Source organism: Labrus mixtus, chromosome 14 (assembly GCF_963584025.1).
Source record: "Labrus mixtus chromosome 14, fLabMix1.1, whole genome shotgun sequence".
Lineage (NCBI taxonomy): Eukaryota > Metazoa > Chordata > Actinopteri > Labriformes > Labridae > Labrus > Labrus mixtus.
Genome location: NC_083625.1, coordinates 614,165 through 633,360, shown reverse-complemented (window position 1 = coordinate 633,360; position 19,196 = coordinate 614,165). Strand labels below are relative to the sequence as shown.

The 19,196-nt window shown below is 43.2% G+C and overlaps 1 protein-coding gene and 2 long non-coding RNA genes across 3 annotated transcripts in view; 1 reads left to right on the top strand and 2 right to left on the bottom strand.

Moving 5' to 3' along the window:
• Positions 1–1,372: 1,372 nt before the first annotated feature.
• LOC132988640 (cornifelin homolog B-like) lies at positions 1,373–6,248 on the bottom strand. Its single transcript, XM_061056179.1, has 4 exons — positions 6,103–6,248; positions 4,792–4,907; positions 2,298–2,458; positions 1,373–2,059 (listed from the first exon to the last, which is right to left on the bottom strand). Exons 2-4 carry the CDS (start codon positions 4,895–4,897, stop codon positions 1,937–1,939), a joined length of 390 nt encoding a protein of 129 aa, XP_060912162.1. The 5' UTR covers positions 4,898–4,907; positions 6,103–6,248; the 3' UTR covers positions 1,373–1,936.
• Positions 6,249–16,218: 9,970 nt separating this feature from the next.
• LOC132988773 (uncharacterized) lies at positions 16,219–18,479 on the top strand. Its single transcript, XR_009675855.1, has 2 exons — positions 16,219–16,377; positions 17,811–18,479. It is a non-coding gene; the product is annotated as an uncharacterized LOC132988773 (long non-coding RNA).
• Positions 18,480–18,502: 23 nt separating this feature from the next.
• Positions 18,503–19,196, bottom strand: part of LOC132988774 (uncharacterized) — a 1,126-nt gene continuing 432 nt past the window's right edge. The window contains exons 1-2 of the long non-coding RNA XR_009675856.1: positions 19,070–19,196; positions 18,503–18,737 (exon numbers count right to left, since the gene is read on the bottom strand). The exon at positions 19,070–19,196 is cut by the window's right edge and continues 432 nt beyond it. This is a non-coding gene — a long non-coding RNA (uncharacterized LOC132988774). The remainder of the gene's footprint in view (positions 18,738–19,069) is intronic.

Genomic DNA, 19,196 nt, shown 5'->3' with positions numbered 1-19,196 from the left:
TCGTTCCCTAAATGTCTTGGTCTTGTCTCTGTCTCGTTCCCTAAATGTCTTGGTCTTGACTCGATCTTGTTTCCTAAATGTCTTGGTCTTGTCTCTGTCTCGTTCCCTAAATGTTTTGGTCTTGACTCGGTCTTGATCCCTAAATGTCTTGGTCTTGTCTCTGTCTCGTTCCCTGAATGTCTTGGTCTTGTCTCGGTCTCGATCCCTAAATGTCTTGGTCTTGTCTCGGTCTCGATCCCTAAATGTCTTGGTCTTGTCTCGGTCTCGATCCCTAAATGTCTTGGTCTTGTCTCGGTCTTAATCCCTAAATGTCTTGGTCTTGTCTCGGTCTCATTCCCTAAATGTCTTGGTCTTGTCTCTGTCTCGTTCCCTAAATGTCTTGGTCTTGTCTCTGTCTCGTTCCCTAAATGTCTTGGTCTTGTCTCTGTCTCGTTCCCTAAATGTCTTGGTCTTGTCTCGGTCTCGATCCCTAAATGTCTTGGTCTCGTCTCGGTCTTAATCCCTAAATGTCTTGGTCTTGTCTCGGTCTCGATCCCTAAATGTCTTGGTCTTGTCTCGGTCTCGATCCCTAAATGTCTTGGTCTTGTCTCGGTCTTAATCCCTAAATGTCTTGGTCTTGTCTCTGTCTCCTTCCCTAAATGTCTTGGTCTTGTCTCTGTCTCGTTCCCTAAATGTCTTGGTCTTGTCTCTGTCTCGTTCCCTAAATGTCTTGGTCTTGTCTCTGTCTCGTTCCCTAAATGTCTTGGTCTTGTCTCTGTCTCGTTCCCTAAATGTCTTGGTCTTGTCTCGGTCTCGATCCCTGAATGTCTTGGTCTTGACTCAGTCTGGATCCCTAAATGTCTTGGTCTTGTCTCGGTCTCGATCCCTAAATGTCTTGGTCTTGTCTCGGTCTTAATCCCTAAATGTCTTGGTCTTGTCTCTGTCTTGTTCCCTAAATGTCTTGGTCTTGTCTCGGTCTCATTCCCTAAATGTCTTGGTCTTGTCTCTGTCTCGTTCCCTAAATGTCTTGGTCTTGTCTCTGTCTCGTTCCCTAAATGTCTTGGTCTTGTCTCGGTCTCGATCCCTAAATGTCTTGGTCTCGTCTCGGTCTTAATCCCTAAATGTCTTGGTCTTGTCTTGGTCTCGATCCCTAAATGTCTTGGTCTTGTCTCGGTCTCGATCCCTAAATGTCTTGGTCTTGTCTCGGTCTTAATCCCTAAATGTCTTGGTCTTGTCTCTGTCTCCTTCCCTAAATGTCTTGGTCTTGTCTCTGTCTCGTTCCCTAAATGTCTTGGTCTTGTCTCTGTCTCGTTCCCTAAATGTCTTGGTCTTGTCTCTGTCTCGTTCCCTAAATGTCTTGGTCTTGTCTCTGTCTCGTTCCCTAAATGTCTTGGTCTTGTCTCGGTCTCGATCCCTGAATGTCTTGGTCTTGACTCAGTCTGGATCCCTAAATGTCTTGGTCTCGATCCCTATATGTCTTGGTCTTGACTCGGTCTCGTTCCCTAAATGCCTTGGTCTGGGTCTTGTCTCGGCCTCGGCGGACTATGGTCTCAGGTTTGTCTTGGTCTCGGTTAGTGTGGTCTTGACTACAACACTAGGTGTAAAAAATAAGTTTTAATAAGTCAGGACTTTTTGCTTTTGAATCTTTATCAGGAAACAGTCGAACAGAAGTCTTCTAGTTAAACTGAAAATGAATCAGAAGCTGTCAGGACTCTTTACAGATTACATGTAACAAGAAAGTGAGAATGATTTGTGAAAGACAGCGTTTAGTGGGACAGGTGAAAAGTAGGAATAAAAGGTTTTTATAAATATTTGTTATCTTTTAACATGTCTGCCTGTTCTGTGAGTCGCTCGAGCACCTCTTCTCGTTCAATCGTTTTCTAAACCTCGTTATGAAGAAGCAGGTCGGGGGTTCGTCTTGGTCGTTGTCATGGAGACGATGGGCAGAGGAGAGAGGTCATGTGTTCTTGGCACTGACGAGGAGAACTTGTATTTTCCTCCTCTTGATCTCTCGGGACATCTGGCACCAGGAGCAGGGTATGCAGAAGGTGGAGAACAGGCAGTCTCGACACATGGTGTCCTGCAGGAGGAAGAGAAACACAGTGATGTCACACTGCTGCAGGACAGGAGCTCAAGAATCCACCTTATCCTGAACTGCTTTCTGGAATGATCTATGTTCAATATGGATGTTCAGTATCAGCAAAGCAAGCTCAGCCGTGTTGCCTTCATGTCCTCCGTAAAATCCTAAAGTCAGTCAGTCACAGGGCTGACTAAATTACATACATGACAGAGACAACAGCAGAGGATTGTGGCCTTACTTTGATGCCGTAGCGCTCCCTCATGGAGACCCTCATGGACATGCTGATGGGCCCGATGGGGCCACGGAAAAGAAACTCCAGCAGGGGGAGACAGAGGGGCTGACCGTACTCTCTGGAAGTTTTACAGGCGAAGCAGGGAAAACACCAGAAAGCAAAACAACCTGAAGCAGGAACAAAAACAATACATTTAAAAATAGATAAACACACAGAGACAAAGAAACACACACTTCTTTATGTTTATGTTTTTAAGTGTTTGTGGTTAAAGGTCCAATCAGTGAGCTGTGTAGAGAGTGAGATGATAAAGGTATCTTACTATCTGATCATTAAGGAAACATGTTGAAGTGCTGGCTTCTCTGACAACAATGCAGCAGCCAGTATGTCCTCCTTCTAACTTTAGATTCTGGTCCTGAATGCTCTGGATTTGTTTGGACCAGAGAAGGTAGGCGCTTTTAAGACACGCCCCCACACGGCCGTTTTGGACGCCCCTCGGTTTGTCAGATATGAGAGCAGTTATCAGGTCAACAGGTGTTGCAGCGATGGAAGCGGGCAAGAGAAGTGGTTCAGATAGAAGTGATTGTACCCGACCTAAAAAGCCTCTGCATGTTTCTAATAAGCTCCACGAGCAGAAACGTGCTCAAACTAGGATCAATATTGGAGATGCTTTTGAAAAATGGAGAGAGGTTAGAACACAGAAAGGTTTACAGACCCATGCAGAGCTGGATAAACACTGAAGCTTCAGAGTCCACCACATGGTGACCTGTGTGAGCATGGACTCTAGAGGGGGGGGGGGGAGACAGCTCTATATGATGTTTAGAATTTAGACTGCAGTACCCATTTTAACCACTAGGGGGCAGAGTTATGAGTCTGGATTTCAGGTTTTCGCTCTTGTCTTCTTTTTTTTCATGTTACATGGATTAGAATCTGTATCATTTCAACTTTTTGGACTTTCAACTCAACAAATAGGATTAGGTTTTGTTGTGAGTTTCAGGCTGACAATGCTTGTAGTTCATCAGAAACATCTCAGATGATAATCACGAGAAACAAGGAACAAAGAGCCGCATTATTTAAGAGTGAGCAAACAATGTCCCTTTGTCCCAGCGGCGGGGCACGACTACCTGAGCTGAAGAGAGGGTGGAAAAAAATCTGCACTTAAAGTTTATCTGGTAAATCAGCTCCTGAGAGGAAACGCGATCAATATACCAATATGCTGTCAGTACGGAAGCCCTGAAAGGACATTCATCAAAACCCTTTTTCTCACTTCCTGTGATACTTCACTTTGGGTTGTTTTTGGAGATCTTGACTTCTTTATCTCGGGATAACGATGCTGGTTTCCCCAAATAATTGTCATGTCCAGCTCTGCATCTTAAGCTATGTATTAATTTTTTCCTGTTTTATTTATTTGTGTTACTTACCTCTCGTCTCGTTTCAGATCCTTCACTTCCTGCCCTCATGTGTGATTGTCGACCCTGCCCTGATCGTCTCCCGCTCACTTTAGTATTTACTCTGTGTCTTCCCTCCCGTCTGGGCCAGTTTCTCTTTTGAGTCAAGCGTACCAGCATTATTTCCTACTGTGATACTTCCCCCGGTTTTTGGATCTAAAGTGGTTTTTTTTGGATTTTGTCTGCCTGCTGTTGCTTCATTCTGCAGCGGTTAGCGCTGTCGCCTCCCCGCATGAAGGTTCCTGGTTTGAATCCTCGTCTGACAGGAGCCTCTCTGTGTGGCGTTTGCATGTCTGCTGGGATCGGCTCCACAGAACGCGAGAAAGCGGTAAAGATATGGATGTTGTTGCTTCTGTAGTTTTGAAAATAAAGACTGCTTGACTTCACTTTGAGGCTGAGTGTGTTGTCGTGCTTCTGAGTCTCATCTCCAATGTTTAAATCGTTATGTTTAGGGGGAGCTGGTGGCTCATTGGTTAGGCCACGCCCCATATATGGAGGCTATGGTCTTCCAAGCGGGCGGTCCAGGTTCGAATCCAGCCTGTGGCTCCTTTCCCGCATGTCATTCCCCTCTCTCTCTCTCTCTCTCTTATTTCCAACTCTATCCACTGTCCTATCTCTCCATTAAAGCAACAACAAAAAAATCTTTAAAAAAAAAAATCTTTATGTTTAGGGAGCAGTGAAAAAATATTCAATATTTCAGATTTCGGGGCGAGAGAGTGGGACAGTTGGGAATGACCTGCGAGAAAGGAGCCACAGGTCGGACTCGAATCCGGGTCGCCCGCTTGGAGGACTTACCTCCAAAGTAACCTCTAAGCTACCGGCGCCCTACTTAAAGTAATTCCCTTGTTATTCTACGAGGCGCTGTGTTTGTCACTTTCCCCTTGTACACGTCTCATGCTCTCTAGATTTTACTTCAGGATTTATGAACCTCTTTCTTTTCTTTAAGTCCTTCGAGAAGTTGTCTGTATTTCCTCTTTTGGTCGTCTGTCTCCTTCAGAGCCGTTACAGTATTAAGATACTTGAAGAGTTCATGAGTTATAGGAAGATAAACTTACACTGAGGCATGTCGTCACAGCAGTCACAGATCCCGGACTCCCACTGATCAGACTCTTTTTTATCCATCACATATTGAGGTTGACTGATGACCACCTTGGAGGTCATGATTCTGCTTCTGAAGGGAGGAACCAGGAAGGAGAGGTCACATCACACATACTTCATTCTGTGTGTAAGTGTACAAGATTCAGGAATAATCAAAGGGTGGACCAGAGGTCTTCTTCAGGTGATCATTGATGAATAATAACAGTATTTATAACGCAAGAGAAAAGGTTCAGAAAGTGCTTCACAAAAGGAGGAGAACAATATACTGTGGTGTCCTACCTGTAGACATATGTATATATCTTAATGATCAACGTTTGTATTGTGTGATTGTAGTAATCATGTTATTCAGCAGAGAGTTCTCTCCACACCTATAACTCAGGGTACATGATGGTTTGCTCCAGCAGTACTGGTACTTTGTGTTTCTGTAAAAATGAATAAAGCTTTCTGTGCTCACTTCTGTTGGTCTCCAGGTTCCTGTCTCTGCAGTCTTAAATACGATTTTAAACTTTAACTCTGCACTGTAACTTTTAACTCTTTTTATAGTTTTACTTTATTTATTTCAATTAATTACATTTAAATGATTTTTATTTGAACATATGTTCAGGTTTAATAATTTCAGTGATTTTCTATTTTAATGTTTCTTTTCTTTCCTCTGTCATGATGCTTTTTGATGTGTGAAGCACTTTGAATTAACTTGTTGAAATGTGCGACATAAATAAACTTGCCTTGTCTTGTCTTAAAGTTTGCTCGATACTCTTCAATAAGAACTTCGAAAATCGAAGTGTTGTAGCTTAATTGGTCCGGGTTTAGGGTTTGAATCTGGCCCCCGCCTGGGTCTGGATTTTATACAAAAAGACATGATAATAAGGGAGGAATCAAAATGAAAAGTCTCAACAAAGAGGTCTGAAGTTTCTTTTTAAAAGAGTCGAGCACAGATCTTAAAACCAAAGGCAGACGATCTCAAGTGTGGGAGCTACTCTCGCATTCCCCACTCTCTCTCTCTCTGATTTCTGACTCTATCCACTGTCCTATCTCTCCAATAAAGTCACAAAAAGCCCAAAAAGAAATCTTTAAAAAGATAAAAAACACAAAAACATATTTGACTATATTGAAATCAGGAATGTGGTTCAACAACGGAGTCTCACAAAGAACGCCTTTTATAAAACTGTGTACTGTGGATTTTTAATCAAAGGTGAAGGTACCACAAACACTAAACATGAACAGCTAGAATAAATCAACGATCTACAGACCGAAGAGGATTTCCTCACCTGTGAGTTTGTGATGAGAGAGCTCGGAGTCGGACGTTCGGTCACAGCTGCTGTCTGTACTGAGAAGCTGTGATTTGTCAGCCTGTTCAGAAATACCTGCACACAACAGAAGTACTTCAAGAAAAGAAAAAAATAATAACCGGACGAACCGGTCCGTCCTGCGCTCCTGTAACATCACTCTGCAATTTTTGATTGTAACCAACAAGAGGATAAAAAAAAATAGGGAGAGGCGATGACATGATGGCTGCCGATCCCAGAGTCACGTGGACGTTCCTGTCAGTCAAGTGAATATTTCAGTCAACCTGCAGCGAGGGAGTAAGGACCACATTACACGTTCCTGGCACAAATGCTTTTGTGTCTGCAGCCCTCAGGGATTTCTTCTGGCAAAATCTTTGTCTGTCAGCCGGTTGTAACATGAAACCTGTAGAAAACGTTGATCAGTCGACCAAACCATGATCTGTCTCTAAACTTAGCTGTAGTGTTAAAACAGTAAGTAGATGATGATGATGATAGTTAGGATGTTTGTGCTCTGCCTCTGGTCACTTCCTGTCAGCACCTGTGTGCCCCCCCCCCCCATTCCCCCGCTGGCCTGACCGGGCCTGAGCACTGTTACCTCTTGTACATACCGTCTTAATACAACACGGGCATGTCTTTATGTGATCATGAAGCGTGCTCAGTTTATAAGACAGGAGGACTCAAAAAAAATGGACGAGCGGTCGAGTCTGAGTCCGCACATCTGAGAACAACACAGAGAACATGACAGCTACTTTACTGACTTTGAGACTTATTTTGAATCAGATACAGACAGAAGACTGGGGGATTTCTCCATAATGGAGGCGGGGATCGACTCTTCCTGTCGTTGTTTCCTCCTCTCTAGATCCTCACTTGTGTTGTTCTTCCTCTCTGATTTTCGTCTCTTTGGATAAAAGCGTCTGCTGAGTGAAATGTAGAATTGATGGACTTTCTTTTGCAGCTCATAAAAAGGCATCAGTATTATTTTCTATCTGTTTCATAATTAGCTTTAAAGCACAAAAAAATGGAAGGGAGTTCTTAAAAAACAGAACTTGGTCTGAAGCCTGGTTCAGACTGCAGGAACTGGTTTCTCCTTCCCGACAATCGACTGGACGTTTTCCAACTCGAGGCTGCTCTGAAACGATTATCTGCCCAGATTATCTCGTAGTGTGAGTCGTATGAAGATCCAATCTTAACGTCCCCGATCTGCTCTGATTGTTGATCGTTATGAAAGAGAGTGTCAGAAGTCCTGTGTGACAACAATAACCACAAACAACAAGCAAATTGATCTGCCCGCTCCATTGTTCAGGTGAGGTGACCGCCCGGCAGAGGTGTCAAAAGTATTGACATTCATTCCTCAGGTAGAAGTTTAGATACGAGGGTTTAAAAAGACTTCTGTAGAAGTTGAAGTATCAACTCAAGCTTTTTACTCAAAGTGTAAAAGTTCTGGTTTCAAAACTACTTCAAGTATAAAAGTTAAAGTAATGTGAGGGGACAAAAATGCCATTAAGGACAAAAGCTTAGGCCGCGCCCCTACAGTACACTACCCCACCTCCCCAAAAAAACATTTTTCTAAAGGCCATAATGACTTTAATGTTTTATTAAAATGTTGAAACATTTGGGATGCACCTGTTTCAGACGCATTTATGCCCATTGAAAATGAACTTTAGTACAAACACATTAAAGAACCATATATGTGAACTACTGAGCACTAACATGTGTTTCATGGAGCTGAAGATATGATCACTAGTTGCCTGTAAGTATTGTAATGGTACAAAAAGTCAAACTTCAGAGGCATGTTATCAATAGTCTTTATTTGAATGTAAATGTACATCCAGCTGCAGGAATCTGTGAGGGCAACGGATGTAAGATAACAAAACTGGACAAGAAAAATGGTGTACCCCAGGGCAGGATTAGTAACAATTACCCTTGTATGGTCAAATTCACTCTATCCGGATGGCCCGATTTATCTGGATAGGTTTTTGGTTTTTTTTGTGTGTTTTTTTCAACGATGACAAGCCGGAATGAAAACAAGCCGAAATGAAATCGGAGTAACGAGGCTGTTTTTAAAATGTACGGAGTAGAAAGTACAGATAATTATGTTAAAATGTAAGAAGTAGAATAAAAAGTTGGCTGAAAAATAATTACTCCAGTAAAGTATAGATACCCAAAATTTCTACTTAAGTAAGGTAACAAAGTATTTGTACTTAGTTACTTGACACCTCTGCCGCCCGGAACAATAATCTTTATAAAATGCTGTAGTGTGTGCATGCTCAGGAAGAGGAATATCTGTTAAGATCCTCCTCATGTGTGATGCTACCTGAATCATAAATCGGGGAGGATTTTAAAGAGGACATATTCTCCCCCTCCTCCACCTTTTCAAACAGTCCTCCTCCACCTTTTCTAACAGTCCCCTCCACCTTTTCAAACAGTGTCCTCCTCCACCTTTTCTAACAGTCCTCCTCCACCTTTTCAAACAGTCTCCTCCTCCACCTTTTCAAACAGTCCCCTCCACCTTTTCAAACAGTGTCCTCCTCCACCTTTTCAAACAGTCCCCTCCACCTTTTCAAACAGTATCCTCCTCCACCTTTTCTAACAGTCCTCCTCCACCTTTTCAAACAGTCCCCTCCACCTTTTCAAACAGTGTCCTCCTCCACTTTTTCTAACAGTCCTCCTCCACCTTTTCAAACAGTCTCCTCCTCCACCTTTTCAAACAGTCTCCTCCTCCACCTTTTCAAACAGTCCCCCTCCTCCACCTTTTCAAACAGTCCCCTCCTCCACCTTTTCAAACAGTCCCCTCCTCCACCTTTTCTAACAGTCCTCCTCCACCTTTTCAAACAGTCTCCTCCTCCACTTTTCAAACAGTCCTCCTCCACCTTTTCAAACAGTCCCCTCCTCCACCTTTTCAAACAGTCCCCTCCTTCACCTTTTCAAACAGTCCTCTTCCACCTTTTCAAACAGTCCTCCTCCACCTTTTCTAACAGTTCTCCTCCACCTTTTCAAACAGTCCCCTCCTCCACCTTTTCAAACAGTCCTCTTCCACCTTTTCTAACAGTCCTCTCCTCCACCTTTTCTAACAGTTCTCCTCCACCTTTTCAAACAGTCCTCCTCCACCTTTTCAAACAGTCCTCCTCCACTTTTCAAACAGTCCTCCTCCACCTTTTCAAACAGTCCCCTCCTCCACCTTTTCAAACAGTCCCCTCCTTCACCTTTTCAAACAGTCCTCTTCCACCTTTTCAAACAGTCCTCCTCCACCTTTTCTAACAGTTCTCCTCCACCTTTTCAAACAGTCCCCTCCTCCACCTTTTCAAACAGTCCCGTCCTCCACCTTTTCAAACAGTCCCCTCCTCCACCTTTTCAAACAGCCCCCTGTGGTCTAAATGAAACATCTGTGCTTTGGTCAAAATATAACATGAATCAAGCACCAGAGGAGGTTTGTGACCCTGTATAAACCAGCTCTCTCAGAACGCTCCGTTTTGGTGTGTGTGTCTCTTTAAATGTAATGACCCCCCCCCCCTGAGTTTTCCCCGTAGACATCACTACTCAGTAGAGAGAATAAAATGGCGGACCTGTTCAAAAGTTTTGTTCTAGCCTGGAGGTGGAGTCCATGGGTGGAGATACCAGGGGAGGGGAGGGGATTTTTTAAAACCAGAATCCCACTGTGACATCACAAGGGGAGCACATTAGAAACAGAGCATTTTCCTCTGTGTTGTAAGACTTATGCAGACCACAAACAAAGGACTGGATGGTTTATTTCACAGTTTGTTGGGCCGGTAGACTCTCAGGTTACACAGATAAATGTTCAGAAACACTAAAGGTGGATTTTTCATAATACGTCTCCTTTAAGACTCCTGCATTCTGAGCAATCACCTCCACAACCTACGTCTTCTTTTGAATGTGTGCAATTAATATAATGACATGGATGAAATATGTGAAACTGGTCGGACACAATCGATTCGTCATCCTGCTGCATCACAAAGTGTTTCAATAGCTAACAGGTGGAAGTGACGTCATGGTGGCTTTTCCATCAAAAGGTCACCTGTTTGTCCTCCTTTACAGAATCGACCCCTCCCACATTTAAACATTAACATTCAGAAACTATTAACTGATGAACAACAGCAGCTGCAGGCCACAAACCACAGCAAAGGGCCTGTGGGTTTACTGTGATTAAAAGCTCAGGAAGGCCGTTCAAGTTGAATTCTTAGCTGAGTCATGCTGATGCATTTGTCGGTTGCTTATCTTTGCCAATACTTTGAGAGCCTCTCAGAGATGTAGGAGTGTTGCCGCGATGCTTAGCGGGAAAAAACATAAAGTGTTCGACGACGTGGAAATAAAAGGAAGAGCCTGACAGTGACAACAAAAAAAAAACAGTAAGTATCAGTCTGTGAAGCGCCCTACCCTGCATTCCTGCTCCGTGTATAAAGACGGCAGTGATGACCTTTAATAGATTTAAATTACATGAATACAGAGACATCTAACCACTGTAACTCACCTGGAGATTACCTGTGAATACCTGGATTTAAGATTGAACTTTGTGCTATGTGAAGCTTGCTTAGCCTGATCTACTTCTTGTGTTTGAGTAATTCTTCAGATCAACTCTTCTCACCTGACATTAAATGTGTTTTCACAGGTGGATTCACACTTCTTCTTCTCTTCAAATGGAGACGACCAGATGAGTGCACCTTTTCTCGTCTTTCAGATTGGGTACATTTTATCGCCGCTCTGCGTTGCACAAACTGTACTTTAGTCGCTCACTGCTTTTCTAACCTACTTTGGGACGGACAGTCAGTCGGGTGCGTAATCAGGACCCCCCGTTCACGGTTTGGCCTCATTTCAGTTCACTTTCTCTTTTCATTAATGAAAGGTTATCTGACGTTTCCTCATCTGGAGCTCACCCTGTGAACTGTGCACTGACCCTTTATCGGCAGCTTGCAGCATGACGTAGAACATAAGGCGGAGCGTCAAACTGGATTTCTGTGGAAATCTGACTCATGTGTCAATGTGTCAACAGTGGTTTACTCACAGAGATACCATGGCTTTATTCAGGACAGTGAGGGGGAATGCTGATCTTGCCTTCCTTTCCTTATCTAAACAGATATTTAAACAATTTTCTACAGAAGCGCCCAGATCGAAAAGGCACATGGAAGTGCCTCTTGGTTATTCCTGGCAGGCTGGTTTGACAGAAACATGGCACAATAAATTCAGCGGCATCTGCTTTTGCCGGTGGCCTGCCAGCAGGGGGCCAGCGCCATGAACAGCTCGGATTTTATTCCAGAATCGGCAATCTTCCACCACCATCATTCATATGTACTCATTTTCTACTTTCCACATAACTTGTCTTTCTTGGACCCAGTGTTGACAAACTCATCTTTGAATGAAGAGAGTAAAGTTAAAAACAATAGCAGCTCGTTTTTTTTCACTGCATTTCCCTCTTTTGATGGATATCAGCAGTGGCAGCTGTTGAAGAAATGACTAAGACTTGACTCCACACAATAAGACTCAGTTGACTCAGATGGCTTACGTTGATGAAAGTTTATACATCAGATGAATACTCCGGAGGAGACATGATTCAACATCACACTTCTGTACTCGTGTGTGGCTCAATCACATCTCCCGAACTTCTCGAAAGGCATGGCATATATCCTAAAAGACATTATCATTATCAGGGTCACATTGACCCACCTAGACTAAACTGTGACGTCTAAAACACTGGAGCAGACAACAAGTCTACCAAACACCCAGCAGATATCAGAACAGCTGACACTCTGTAAGCTGCACTTGGTGTTCTAATAACAGCTGAACTCTGTCAGGTCTGACTGACATTAGAGAACAGTGAATAAACATAATGACATCTGTACATTAGAATCTAAAGAACTACAGAAATTCCACCACAGCAGCTGGTCAATAGAGGGCGCTACGATGCTGCTTAACCAACCCCCACAAGGAGAATGACTGACCGTCACTGAATACGATTTTTACACATACATGTACAATTTTTAAAAGGGTAAAGTAAATCTAGTGCTTAAGAATAATGTGTATTTAAAATGTTGTATGTGTCTGAAGTTTCTGATTGGTGACATGTTTCCGATCTTTGGCGCCAGAATCCAGCACTCTGGGCCTCTGCTGACTGTCGTTATAAGCTGCACATGCTCATTTGGTCTTCTTCAGTATAAGAGATAAGGAGCTTCAAGGAGGGCAGGTAACAAGTGTCCAAAAGGAGGCAGCAGGGGGGGACACGTCCCATGAGCTGAGACATAAAGAGTAAGTCATGCAGCGTCACTGGATCAGAGCAGCGGACCAGACTAGCATGAGTCAGCAGTTTTTTAAGTTTGTCTTTGGTGTAAAGTGAAGCCGATGCTGACGTGTAAAATCCTGCAGTTCCTGGAGTGTCCACTAGAGGCTGGCTGCAGAAGCACAGGAAGTCACATACACACCCATTCTAAAAAGCCTGTTTTTACAGCAGAGATTAACATGTTTACAGCCTGGTTCAAAAAACCAAATAGGTGTGATTAGCTCATGTCTCGATGGACACACACTGTACGGGGGGTGAATGTTTTGATGACTCATCAGTTTTGATTTGATGAAGGATAAGAGTTATTCACAATAAGGCGTGTAGCTGACCTGATTGACAGGTGGGCGCGGTGTAACGGTTTGTCAGGAGGTTTAAAACCCGCCTCAGCTCCAGCTCTCAGCCTGTCGTTAGGTTGACTGAAAGTTAGACTGAGACAGCATTTCCAGCATGGAGACCGCCATCGATGGGACTCCAGCGCCCCCTGCAGGGACAGATGTCTGTTGTGGCTTGTCTCCACAGAGTTTCAGAAACAGATGCCTGTTAGTACGAGTGCATATGGTGTTGTCTATTTAGTATGTTTAGGAAATTAGATCCTTTCCTAAGTAATGCTAATTCAGTTAGCCAGTTAATATCATTTTCTAGTATGTGTTAGCATCAAGCTAACGAACATGATGTACATCCCGGTCCATATGGGAGAAATTGTGTCCACTCTGAGAGAACAAAGCACCATGCAGTCAACACTGCTGATTGAAACGTCAGAAGACAACAGCTGCTCAGTATCGTTTTTTAAGCTAATTAAGTACTTAAGAGGAGTAAACAGTGAATTTCTGGGGATTGTTTTCAGCAGAGGATTAATATCATTTTGTTGTTTTACTGGGTATTTCTTGCGGCAGGCGGTAATTCCCCTTGAATAAACCTCAGTCACACGTTCAAAGTTAAAGAGAAATGTATCAAACTCAAGGGATCTGTTGACAATAAGACAAAGAAAGACCATTTTATGGAGGGGCTCTACAGTAACATGTCAGGACAGTCCGCTGTCAGCGATTCCACAGCTTCCGTTATCGTTGACCCAGATCCATGAGCAGCGTGAAGCAGCACATGCTGAGCAAACTGACCCCGCTTTTTTTTTCTCTTTACCTCCGTGAACTCTGAACCGGAGCGCTCTGTGACAGGAGGGAGATCTCCGAGTCGACACGTGAGCTGCAGGTTTGTGAAGACTAATGATCACATGGTGAAGTGAAATCCCTGGATAGTTGGAATAGCTTCAAGCAGGAAGAAATACTGCAACCACATGGGCTGGTATTCATGCATGTGGAACTGCTGAAAACGTGCTGAGGGTAAAATGTTGATTTATGCAGTGGGATAAAATACAAAAAACAAACTTTAGATCATGACATTTAAAGCACACATTAACTCAACACAGGAACTCATATTTATAAAAAATAAATAAGACAAATGTGTAGACAAGTTTTCTCAGATTAGACAAACAGCCAAAACAAGTTTTTGCCAAAAAAAACCTTCAGTTCCCCAAGTGTCCACTAGAGGCTGGCTGCAAAAGTCCAGGAAGTCACATACACACCCATTCTAAAAAGCCTGTTTTTACAGCAGAGATGAACATGTTTACAGCCTGGTTCAAAAAATGTATTTGGTCTGAATAGCTCGTATTTATCAGCACACACTGTAGTGGGCTGAATTTTTATTAAAACTCGTTCGTTTTTGATTCTGTGAAGGATAAGCGTTGATCATCATAAGGGGCGTGGCTGATCTGACTGATGGGCGGGGGCTAAGGCCCGCCTCAGCTCCAGCTCTTTACCTGTTAATAGATTCCCCAAAAATGAGTTTGAGACAGCATTTCCAAAGTGGCAACTGCCATCAATAAGTGACGTCACTGAGACCAGGTGTCCTTGTGTGCTTTTTTAAAAGGCTCTTAAGTATTTTACAGTGTTATTATTTTAAATCAATTTGCAGCACTTTTATATGAATAAAGTGGAGCAAATTGGATTGGATTTAACTGCAGTGTAATTGCATGTAAAGTGCAAAGACATTAGATTATTATAATAAGATGCAAATCCATTTTTTGGGTGACACCAATCACACTTTAAAAAAAAATTACATCTTGAGCTAAACATTTTCATGATGCTGTTAGCCAAAAACCTCTCAGCCCAGCGCATGAGAAAAAGATCTAAGAACATCTGTTCACATGGAGGTTTGGGTTAAAGTGGTACAGTCATGGTACTCCACAGCCCGAGACATGCAGACACGCTTCATTTTATTTTGAAATACTGAATAGGAAATGACTGGCCTCTTTCAAAAATGTTACGGTGCACATTGATCCATATGGTATATGAACGTGAGATGGTAAAAGATGTGTGGTCAGCTATTCTGGTTAGCTATTTTATTGGGTATCTTACTGGATGCTAACTCGTCCTCTGAAGTGTCTTCTTGGGTGAAATGAACCCTCAATCAGGATTTTGCTGAGTCGTAGGAAGTTAAAGGAGAAAGTGGACTTTAGGGAGTGGAGAGATGAGCTGGCAGCACGATGTTCCCGAGGCAGCGCCCTGCACCCTGTGTTTACAGAATCAATAACAACATGAAGGTTTTCAGATCTATTCGGGCTCCATATGTGGAAGTGGTTGGTGAAGAGGATCAGGATCATATTTGATGTGCAGCACGCTGATATCGTGTACAGAAAAAGGAGCAAACATGAACTTTATTTGTTTATCTGAACCCTAAATCAATTGACTTCCACCTGTTATAATTTTTCAGTCAACAAGTCTTTCCCCCGAGCTGCAACATGACTCAGCTGGATGTGGCCACTAGCTGTGATGTCCGTCCTCGTGGTTAATCGTGCTGTAGATAAACCTGCTGAACTCGGGGGGGGGGGGGTTCTAAAGACCAAATATCAGAGCAGAGCAAACAGACAGCAGAGCAGCCTGTGCACCGAGGTAACCAACTGTCCGTGCACGGTCAACAAAATCCAGACCTGCAGCGCAAAAAAATCCCTCTCAGAAAGATCCACCTTCTCCAACAAAACAAACAGTGCACAGAAAGCTGAAGATTACTCGTAATAAAGGTTGCACATATCAGCTTAAGCAACATTTCTCTGCATTAAACTGAAACACTTGAAGCCCCTGACCACCAAAAAAGAAAAAACACACAGCATGTTCGTATTGATGAAATCTGCAGAACTGTGACTGACACATTCAAACCTGGTTTTCTATCAATAATGCCGCCTAGATTATTATTAAACATTTTGAAGGAAACTTAGCGCACTCTGCTAAAGTCTGGGAAAGCTCTTGGTTAAAAAACTAAGAAGTGCGACACTGATTTGAAGCATGAGGACGTATCTAAATGTTCAATCCTTTGGTTTGAGTCCTGGAGCCTTGTGTCGAGGCCCTATGCAACATTTTGGACGGCGGCATCCACCACGAGCATGAAGCCCCCCCGCCCCCCTTATCTTCAAATTATCATTTGAAGATAAAGTTCATGCCAAACAGAACATTTCACAAACCTGCAGAATAAAAAGCAAAAGGCGAACTGAAGCTGTTCTGGCAGCATTTCTTGAATTTACTAAAACTCTGTAACTCTGTTCTGATTGAACTTTGCTCCATAAACTCACTTAAATGGGGGCCGACCTGGAGAGGGGGGAGCTAGACAGAGAGAGAGAGAGAGAGAGAGAGAGAGAGAGGTACAAAAGAGAGAGAGAGGGTGAGACAGAGGGAGCACTCGGGGAAGCCGTCAGTCCTGCTGGAGGAGAAGGAAGAAGAAGGATAAGGATCTGATAAGGAAATCTGAATCCTCTGCAGGTTTGTAAAACCTTTTTATTTAAATAGATTTCCAGAAAAATAGCTTTTTTACAGCTTCATTTTGATAAAAGTAAAAAATGTTTGCATGTATTTAAAACAGATATAATGGAGATAAAGGGACACCTCTGATGCTGTGACGTGGAACTTGATTGGACATTTGCAGCGGTAATTACTCATCAACTTTGATTCCTGTAAACTCCTGTTTTCTGCCTGGCGTGCTGCACTTCACACGCTTGGCTGAGCCTGTTTATTTGAATTACCTTCATGCTCATATAATCAGGTGGTGATGAGGGCGGTATAGGACTTGACTTAGGGTTAAATCAGCAGGATAAGGGAAAGTAAAGCCCTCACTGACCTGTTTTGATCTCCCTCTAAGAAGATTAAAAGGTTGAAGACTTGAGTGTAAACTGCTGGAAAACATTCAGTCTGACCTTGTTCTCACTGAAAAATATTTAACGTCAAGATCATTTTAAAGACATTTGGTATCTCTAGAAACACTCCTTCTACTTGGATGCCATGATGCTTTTAGGCTTTTCTTGCACAGCAAAAGAGATCTCTGTATCCAACAGGTTATTACTTTTTCTTCTCTCCTCTTCTTCATCCTCTGAATATTCTTCTTTTCCACATCTTCCTGCAGCAGCTCCTACAGACAGAACCTCTTGTCTTCCATAGTCTAACCCTTCACATCCTGCTCTTCCTCACCCTGGGACTCAGCCTTCAACATTTCTGAATCCACAGCTTCTGCAGCCGCAGGTGAGTTCAACCTGGTTTGTTCATTTGCTCTTTGAAGCATGCCAGAATATGGAGGAGGAGATCATCTTCCTTTACAGTTCTTGCACAAACATGTGGCTTTCTTTGTACTGGTTGAACTCACACTATAGCCCCTTAAAGGATCTCTGTCTCCTCCTAGTGGAGGCTTGAAGAAAACACCCGATCTGTCCAAGCTGCAGCCTCCTATATGCTGCTCTATTTTCTAACAGATATTTATCAAAGACACTTGTTTCCTGCAGCTCTGCAGAGCTCTTTATGGGTACCGGCTTTACAAAACCTCTGCAGATTTCGAGTAGGAAACAGATGTTTAACACAATAGCTTGACATTTTTAAGGAGTAGGTTGAGGGAAGAGCTGAAAGGAGGAGTCAGTGTTTGACCTACATTCTCTGTCGGGGAGAGAAACTCGACTCTAAACGAATGCATATGTTGCTTTCCATTGCCGTACATTTCCACTTTGAATGTACTTATTGAGTGATTCAGCTTTTTTTACTCCTCAAAAGAAAGCACCGCCTACAAGGCTGCAGAAGTTTCTCTCCCCTCTCTGAGAAGGTTTTAAGATTTCTAAAGACTCAGAGGTAGCAGAGGATTTTCTGGAACAAACTTCATCAACTGAAAAAGGTGCATGCTAGTGCAAGCTCGTGTGATGACCCTGATGAAGGCCACAAGCCGAGACGCGTCGGTCTAATGTGTTAATAAAGTGTTGCTGGAGCATCTTAAAGTCTCAGAGGTAACATTTTCATCCCTGAAAGTGAAAGTATTGAGAAGGAAGATGAAATCCTTGATCTCATTTAACACATCTAATGCTGATTTAAAATGTATTTAACAGGTGTTTAAAAGCCTCAGGGAGAGACTTCAGGGGAATGCAGGTCTGCAGGACGATGTCTGGCTCTCCTCTCCAGGACGACACAGACTCTGTCCTCACTGCGGCGCGGCTCGCCCGCAGAGGATGGACGGAGGGCGGGCAGAAGTCGAAGTGGCAGTTCTCCCACACGAACAGTTCACCTCGTCAAACGACCGTCTCGAGATCAGGCGAGAATCAGGTTCAAATCCGCGTCGAGGTATATGTGAAGGACCCCAGGAGCAGGCAGGGTCCCGTCTTCAGCGGCAGGACGACGTCTGACAGCAGAGAGAGCGGTATAGGTGCATTTTTAGCAAACAGACAAAATAATACAAACACTCTTAAAGACAAGCAGAAGATTCTCTGCAGTCAGGCGGGTGTCGTCTACGTGTGGGCGTCGGGCTGTCGCAACAAAAGCAGACCGTCCAGACGGTTCAGGCCCCCGATGCTGCCCGTGATCCCTGAGATCTGAGCTCTGCATAACACTCGGTTATGACGACTCTTCCTGGTGATGATAGAGGTGCTGAATCCAAACTGTAACTAAACCTTAAGGTGAAAACTTCACGGCTGTAACGATTGAGTGGATAAAATGTTTTTATGATCCGATGTGTTAATGCTGATTTTTTTCAATAAAATAAAAATGGATTTCTTCATTGTTCTTGTAAAAATATCAGCAGTAAGAAAATAACTGTTTATTTGACATCTCGTCCGCACTGACCAAGGGGAAAAAACAAGAAGGAAATACACACCTAGAAAATGATTATTACATGTTTAGAATTTACCTTCATTGGACTCTGAAGTTCCTGAGATTCAAAGCTAGTTCCAAGGAGGGGAATGCAAACCATCCATCCATCTACTATATATACTGCTTGTCCTGTTCGGGGTCATTGGGCGTGAGGTGGGGGACGCCCTGGACTGGTCGCCAGGTCCACTCACAGAAATGTCTGTGCCCCTGAAAGGCCTCGTGAACAGACCCTCGTCTGATTTAATTTTAAATCATCACATGTTGGATCATAGTGTTAGCCTCGATAACACTCGCCTCCTCGTCCAGGCTGTGATTGGCATTTAGATTTATTTCACATTCAAAAAGTTTGTCAACAAGTTATTGATGGACACAAATGCCGCCGCCGACTCCTTCTTTTTTTCTCCTCTCTTTTTTTAGCTTCACAACTTTTGTGCCGGTCTCGGCATGACAGCACAGTCCAACTATAACTGGAAGTTCACACTGCAAAAAATAAACTTTTAACATTTTAAAAAGTGGGGGGTTAAAAAAGGCTTTAAGAAGCTATGTTGAGTTTTGAGGTTTAAAATAAAATGTGTTGATCATTGCTTCAGTTTAGGATGGACCATGTTTTTGGTTTACCTCCGGGGGCC

Bases quoted from the DNA above. Each gene is read 5' to 3' on its own strand.
- LOC132988640 (XM_061056179.1), bottom strand. From the start codon at position 4,897: ATGACCTCCAAGGTGGTCATCAGTCAACCTCAATATGTGATGGATAAA. The intron at 2,459-4,791 runs GTAAGTTTATCT...TTCCTGCTTCAG, and splicing joins CTGTGACGACATGCCTCAGT to GTTGTTTTGCTTTCTGGTGT. The intron at 2,060-2,297 runs GTAAGGCCACAA...TTCCTCCTGCAG, and splicing joins GGGAGCGCTACGGCATCAAA to GACACCATGTGTCGAGACTG.